Here is a 7,377-nt window from a genome sequence, read left to right as displayed (position 1 = left end):
GCCTCGCAGTGAACTAGCAATAATGTGGTTCAAATTCGTCTTTGGCGAGAATTGAACCTAAAACCTCTCACTTACGTACGAGTGAAGAGGAATATCACTAGACCGTAGTACTAAGTGACAATTATTTTTATTCGGTTTTAAATATTGACTAGCATTGTAACGGGAGCTTCGTATTTGCTATAAAATGAATGTACTCTCCCTACGTATTTGCTAAAGTGTATATCTTTGACCAAAAGTTCACCAATTTGGTCATTCCCGATCCACCAAGCAAATTAAAATGGTTGTTTTTATTGTTTGTTCCAATTTTCTTATGTGTTTTAGTCCAATGGCCCCAAAGTTAGAAGTTGAACAGAACAACAAATCAAACTAGAAATGTGCATTTGTTTGTGGCCACGGGTACGCAAAAACATCGCTCAGTGATTTCCTTCCTTATACCATGCAAAAAACACGTTCAACCACCAAAAATTGTTTCATTCTAATTACATAACTCAAATTCTCCCTATAAATTGAAACAACTTTCCTCTGTTTTCCTCAGCACTGCAGTAATCAAAGAAGTAATAAAGAAATTTCCTTCATATCCTATCTCTAAGGCAGCTGTGTTTTTTATCAACATATCCTCAATTTCACAATATTCATCATGGAAATGAAGAAGATCTCCCTCGCCATCATCGTCCTTGCTGCCTTATTGAGCGTCGTCTTGGCTGCTGACCCAGTTCCCGCTACTCCCAAGGACCCAGCTGCCGCTGCTACTAAGGACCCAGCTGCCGCTGGTCCTAAGGAACCAGCTGCAGCTACTCCTAAGGCCTCAGCTACTGCCCCCGTAGGCTCAGCTGCTACCACCACAAGCACAGCATCCTCCCCTGACTCAGCTCATGCTCCTGCTCCTGCTCCATCAGGCGCCGCCAGCACCATGCCCATTGTCGGCTCTCTGGCCGGTGCCTTCCTCGTGACCTTCTTTGGCTATTACCTGCAGTAAGCTCAGAGAAGAAAAAAAATATTCTCAATGAGACTATAAAAAGCGGAATATTTACTTGGAAATCCCAATGGGATTAAGGATGTTTTTGTACGTATGTGATTAAGATTGTTGAATGTTAATAATCCATTTATATATATATATGTAATATTTACTTACCTGCATTCCCTTGCCTGGATCCTTCAAACCTTTCTTCTCACCTCATTAAGGTTAAAACCTGAAGAGAAACTGTACAAGTGAAAAAAACATGCAGTACATTTAGACAACAGTAAAAGTTAATCGCATCGATTTTTCCAGTAGAGCCGATGTTGAGTAACAATCTGCAAATATGTTATTTCCCACTCTAAATCTTCAGCAAATAACACTCTGGTTGACAAACAAATTTATGTCAATACGATGAAACAAATACTCTTTTTTCTTTTTCTTATTTTCCGGAACAGTTTTGCATAAATTACAAGCAAATTGACCGTTAAAACTTAGGATTCTCCATTAGATTTCTGTGCAGACATGAGACTCTTTGTCAACCAGATAGCTGTTTCTCTAGAAGAGACGGCGTCTTCTCCAAATGGTCTTAGCACGCCGGCAAGCTCATCAAGTTTGTCCTGCTTTAGTAGCCGTGCGCATAGCTCAAGCAGAGACTCAAGGGCATCAGCTCTTTGCTGACTTGGATTTTCCCAGTCACTCTTGGAATCATCACTGCCTACTGCCGCTACATCACCTGCTGCTTGATTAATCACACGAGCCTCACCTTTTTCTATCTGCGCAGAGCAATTGTTATTGTCTGCCTTTCCCACCACTTCATGTTTTGCTTTCTGTATGGAGCTTTCATTGTTATTTTCAGATAACAAGTATTCCGCATTACCAACTTCAGTATACACATTGGACCTTTCCTTCTCTAAACAACAACTGGGTTCCACTTCAGTATCATCAATCCACCCAACTTTTTCAGTACCGCTTACACTGGGCACCGCCAATACCCTGCAATTTTCTTCATTAGCCCCCTCTCCTTCTGCTTTAGCTCCTTCAAGAACTTGTTGATTTTCATATGCCTTTCTGTCCTCACTGTTCAGAGTCTTGAAATCAACCTCTTTCAAGTGTTTGAAATTTGAGGCAGTTGGTTCTTCTAGTTCTTCATGCTGAGAATTTGATGCGCTCTCTGATGTAACCTCAATGTCAGATTCAGTATTTTCCTTTTGTGCTATACTGATAGTGTCAGCTTGCTTATCGCAAACAGATGCTTCTGAATCAGTCGGCCCATCTTTTGAACCATCAGTGGCATTGGATACTTCCAAAGAACAGCTAGTAGGATCAACTCTCTTGGTTTCAAGCTCTTCTGCACTAGCTGTGAATACAGGGTTATCAATGTTTGTTACATATCTATGCGTCAGATCAGCATTGCTCCCAAATGGTTGGACCTTTTCCACGTGGTTCATTTTTCCAGCCTCTCTATCTCTGTTGTCTTTGCCACTGCTGCGCTTGCTAGGTGGTGATTTTCTTGGAGTTTTTTCTTTTAAGTTGGTTTGTGGACATACAGGAAGAAAAACAGATGATGCATTGCGGCATTGAAGGACGTATGGTTGTAAGTGTGGATGCCTTAATAACTCTGCAGCCTAAAGTAATAGATCATGTGGGTATTAGAGCCAAAAATAAATTTCTTCAAATATCATGCAAGTGGGAGTAGACTCACTGTTGGTCTGTGTTCTGGACTTTTCCTGAGCATGCTCTTGATGATTTGTTTCCTACGATCCAAGGCCAATACCATATAAGTCGATACATATCATATTAATTAGAAATATGCAATTGAAATATGCATTTCAAATAGCACCATGGTTTCGATGGTTTTAAAGATAATTACTTACAGTGTGGAAGAATACACAATTGGAAGAGGAGAAATGGTGGATCTGTTAATTTTGTTGATAAGCCCAGCCATGTCCTGTATAATCAAGTCATTCAGAATGGCAGCCCATAAAATCAATGAGGCATCAGCAGCTCAAGCTTATACTTACAGGCGCTCTAAATGCAGGTTGATGTGCGGCAATCTCAAACATACAGCAACCTGAAAAGCAATAGAAACTACAGTTATAACGGTTCAAAATCATGGTCATGAGCCAGGAAAGTATAACTATAAGAGACTAGAGTTCTTACCAAGCGACCATATGTCAGATTTATAGCCATAAGGTATATCTGCAAGGAGCTCAGGACACATGTAGTTTGGAGTTCCGACAACCTATGTTGAAAATACAGGGATTGAAAATGAACTGGCATATAAATAAGTAAATTTAGTGATATAGTTGCAAGTACCAGAGGCCAAAAATACTGAGGAATATCCTCTCCAAGATTGGGTAGCCTTATTGGATAACCCAGCGCTTGGTGGGGAAGGAGAGGCTTGTAAACTACTCTATGGAAATTTTCATGAAAAGAAATACTTGGAACTTCCAGCTTGTTTACAGCCACAGGGTTCTCAGAGACAGACTAGAATTGTGTAGGTAGAGGCATAAAGACAATAAAATAATATAAATGCGAGTCCATACCGAAGAAGTAAGATCTTCTGTGTTGAGTAGTTTTGCAAGCCCAAAGTCACCTATAAGGTCCATGCAACATATACATTTCTTTAAAAACATCAAATATGGAAACCAAACTGAATGCAGAGAAACAGTGCTTCTCTTCCCAATCAATATGTCTACATACCAAGTCGGATGTCATTGTCCTTTGTAAGGAATACATTTGAGCACTGCAATCATTGGATTTTATGTTATTAACCATCATAGCTATTATACTATTATTTTTCACTGCAACTATGGGTACACTATATTATATTAGTATATTACCTTAAGATCCCTATGAAGTACACGATTGGAGTGCAAGTAGTCCACAGCTAGCAACAACTGAGTCAGCCATTTGCAGAGCTTCTGCAGGGCAAAACAGAATAACAACACAGAGCAGTTGCTTGCTACCGTTTATACAGGTACATATACAGGACGTGAAGTTTTATCAAATCTAATTGATTACCTCCTCTGGAAAAAATTGTCCTCTGGCCTTCTTTACCATATCAGCCCTGTTAACAAGAAGTTTATCATTCAGTAATCACTGGAAGCATTGCAATTGATTTTCTACTTAGTAATTTAAAAAGGTTTTGACAAAAGTAGGATAAAAGAAATACTCTCCTAAGGTCCTTAAATGAGTTCTTAATTAACATCCACTAGATTTAGGGGTGGTTTGGGAGTGAGGTGCTTAAAAAAAAAGCACCCATGAAAAAAAGCTGTGAGGGTTTTAGGTGTTTGGTAAACTGAAAAAAAAAGGCTTATTTTGGAAGCTGCTGTGAGAATAAGCTGAAATCAAAGGAAAACGTTGAAGCTGCTATTTGCAGCTTTGGAAAACTGGCTTTTTTTCAAAGCACACGGAGCTACAGTGCTCCTTTAATGAAAAGACCCACTATCAGACTGCTTTTTTTTCCAAAAGCACTTTTACAAAAAAGTTTACCAAACACTCTGCTGATTTATTTCACAGCCTCTTATTCTCACAGCACAACCGCTTATTCTCACAACAGCTTTTTTTCAAAGCACAGCAATACCAAACCAGCCCTTAGATAAAGGTGGGTGAGGTGAATCCCGGCTGTCCATATCTGATCTAAGGACTCCAAAACAATACTTCACGTATCGCCCCTATTTATGGACCTTAGAAGAACAGGACTGATCAATACATATACATAGATCAATATGTTGACTAAGTAACTACGATATTAGGTTTCCTCCTATATTTTGTCCAAAAATCATGTGCGTTGTTCAAGCTTATACTTAGAAGAAACTTGAGGAACAAAATTAAGTATTTAAACTCGTTATAGAAGCAAAAAGATGTTAACATATAACTCTTTTAATTCCTAATTTTTGGAAAAAAGAAAACTGCATTATGTCATACCAGCCAAAACATAATTAGAATATCGTTGATGTAAATTGTTGCTACTTACATGTCACCTCCTTCACAATAGCCCGTTACAATACATATGCAGTCTCCCTGCAGAAAATATAAACTTTTAAGCATGCGCGTGTGAAGTCAAGTTTTGCTACAAGTGCTAAAGACTTATCCGAACATATACTCTTGAGTCCTATTCAAATATATGAAACTTAAGAATCATGGATTCACCTTGTCCACCCAAGCATCTTTATAATCCACAATATATGGATGATTCAACTTTGCAATTAAATTCATCTGCAGCAGAATAATAGAGATTGCGATTAATTGAGTAGGAAACACATCTTTCAGAGAAAATTAATATGAAATCACAAGAAAAAATATCAGAACAAAACTAATATGGTTCACAGGTGACAAAATATGAGGTAGACATTGAGAATAAAACAAGTGTTATCGACAATCTAAGATGATATTTAGAATCATAGTAACTGGGGATTACAAAACTAGAAGGCTACAATCAAGGATCTATTATAATTATGTGTCCATAATATAATCAAGAATGCATTTTGAATGTCTGTGCGAACGCATGCTCGTGTATTCTACTTTCATATGAATATTGTTTCACGCCTGCATCTCCCAGTAGATTGTCACAAAATAGATCTGGGTATTTCTGACAGGATGAAGTGCAGCCAACACATGTAAGTTTCATAACACTGAGATAACTGGAATGACAGTGCTGATATGGACAAACAAATAAGAAAGTTGGCGCTTGTATGTCCTATGTTGACTGCCAAGAAAACAGGAGAGATGATATTTGATGCTACATTTGGTTCCTAAAAGGAAAAATGGTATGGAAAAAAGAAAAGCCTCATCCTTTAACTGGAAATATAGCAAGTCAACAAATTGGAACAACTTTTAAAGAACAAATAAAGGAAAAACATTTGTAGCTGGCACTCGGTTCTAAATTTATCAATATCTAAAAAGTTTTCAAGAAGCAACCTCTTGGTGAGCTGTGCGTTTGAACTTCTCCGCTTGCTTAGTCAAACGAATCTTTTTCAATACATACCTATTAAAAGGAAAATTCAATAATTAAACAAAGTTGGAGAAAGATTGGTGTAAGCAAATTTGAGTTAGACAAAAGTTGTACAATCAAAATATAAAGTATTGGAATCTCAAATATCCCTTCTTCCGAAAATTCATACCCCGGAGATGTGACTTTTGGTAAACGTGTAGGGTTTTCTTACTGAATTCTGTCTTCAATTACAACCCCTATTATCCAGCTATTCAATTTTCTTGCTAAATTATGTCTCTAATTACACAATTATCTTACAGATTACAAGAATTACATTACTAATTACAACTTTCATTTCAAAAGGTAAAGGTTGGTAGAAAATACTCTTACTTCTTTTTCTGAGTCTTATGAAGAACAAGAAAGGCGGCTCCAAAAGCCCCTCTCCCAATCTGCTCTATTACTTCATAATCTTCCATCTTTGACTTCGTTTCGGCATCGTCAATCTCCATAGCCACCTAATTAACACCTTCAAAAAAACCCAGAAACCCAATTTAAATCAATTGCAGGAACACAATTACATACAATAAAAACAGAAATTACTGCTCCTATTGCAAAACTTGACCCAAAATCTAAAAACCCAGTAGAGAAAAATGGAAAAAAATACCAAATTCAATGCAATTTTGTTCAAAGTCAGAGTCTTTGAGTCTTGGGGGTACTGAATTCCCCAAAAAAACCAGAGAGAGATATATAAAAGAATAAAAAGCTACAACATTCAGCAATAATAATAAGCAAAAAAAAACTCAAAGTAAAAGCAACAAGAGAACTGAAATGATGAAAGGGAGAGAGGGGAGTGTGATGACTTACCAAAAAAAGTAGAGAGAGAGAGAGAGAGAGAGAGAGAGAGAGAGAGAGAGAGGAGAGAGAGAAATGGTGGAGGGGCAGTCACAACTCAAGTAAAGCAGCAAATTACTACTTAATTAGAAGTTGATTATCTACCAAATAGAAAGTTGGGGAAGAGAAAGAGAGAGGTTTGGGAAGGCAAAAGGTAAAGTGACAGGTACTGTGAAATGAAGACTAGAGAGAAAAAGCAAAGGCTTTCTTTGCTTGCATTTTCAGACTCATTCTCTCGCCCTCTCACCAGAGAATGTTTTCCAGCGCGTAGTTATGATGTCACTTTCCTTCCAACTCTATATCTATTTGTTTTTTGGACCATTTTTTAATAGACTGTCATTATATAAAACTTGAAATTATATTTACAGTGGAACATATTAACCATATTTTTCAATTATGTTATAATACTGTAGATGCTTGTATTCTGGATAGACATAAAAATTTCTTCCACTCCTAAAGGAACTTCATGGTTCCACCCTTTACATTTAACGATTTTTATCAATACGACATCAATTAGAGCCCGTTTATCTCCTAAATCCTCATTTCAAGAACATCTTTATACTAAGTCACTCAAATTCAAAATCGTTAGTCA

General features: G+C 37.4%; 2 protein-coding genes across 4 annotated transcripts; one reads left to right on the top strand and one right to left on the bottom strand.

Annotated features, from left to right (window-relative positions):
• The first annotated feature begins 637 nt into the window (after positions 1-637).
• On the top strand, positions 638-976 carry LOC103454369 (classical arabinogalactan protein 6-like). The gene has a single exon (XM_008393966.2). It carries the CDS (start codon positions 638-640, stop codon positions 974-976), a length of 339 nt encoding a protein of 112 aa, XP_008392188.2.
• Positions 977-1,281: 305 nt separating this feature from the next.
• On the bottom strand, positions 1,282-7,115 carry LOC103454357 (serine/threonine-protein kinase Nek6-like). 3 transcript variants are annotated; one of them, XM_017322467.3, is made up of 14 exons: positions 6,759-7,115; positions 6,285-6,420; positions 5,882-5,948; positions 5,114-5,179; positions 4,938-4,984; positions 3,983-4,028; positions 3,802-3,882; positions 3,662-3,704; positions 3,505-3,554; positions 3,119-3,200; positions 2,980-3,029; positions 2,833-2,906; positions 2,661-2,712; positions 1,282-2,583 (listed from the first exon to the last, which is right to left on the bottom strand). In XM_017322467.3, exons 2-14 carry the CDS (start codon positions 6,401-6,403, stop codon positions 1,450-1,452), a joined length of 1,911 nt encoding a protein of 636 aa, XP_017177956.1. In that variant the 5' UTR covers positions 6,404-6,420; positions 6,759-7,115; the 3' UTR covers positions 1,282-1,449. The 3 variants fall into 3 exon arrangements, with proteins under 3 accessions (XP_017177956.1, XP_070666225.1, XP_028946310.1); XM_070810124.1 differs by having other exon boundaries at positions 6,285-6,409; positions 6,956-7,068; XM_029090477.2 differs by lacking the exon at positions 6,759-7,115 and adding an exon at positions 6,559-6,727.
• Positions 7,116-7,377: the final 262 nt, after the last annotated feature.

This window comes from Malus domestica, chromosome 12 (genome assembly GCF_042453785.1).
Source record: "Malus domestica chromosome 12, GDT2T_hap1".
Classification (NCBI taxonomy): Eukaryota; Viridiplantae; Streptophyta; class Magnoliopsida; order Rosales; family Rosaceae; genus Malus; species Malus domestica.
Note: the sequence above shows the minus strand (reverse complement) of the source record. Positions and strands in the feature narration are given on the sequence as shown.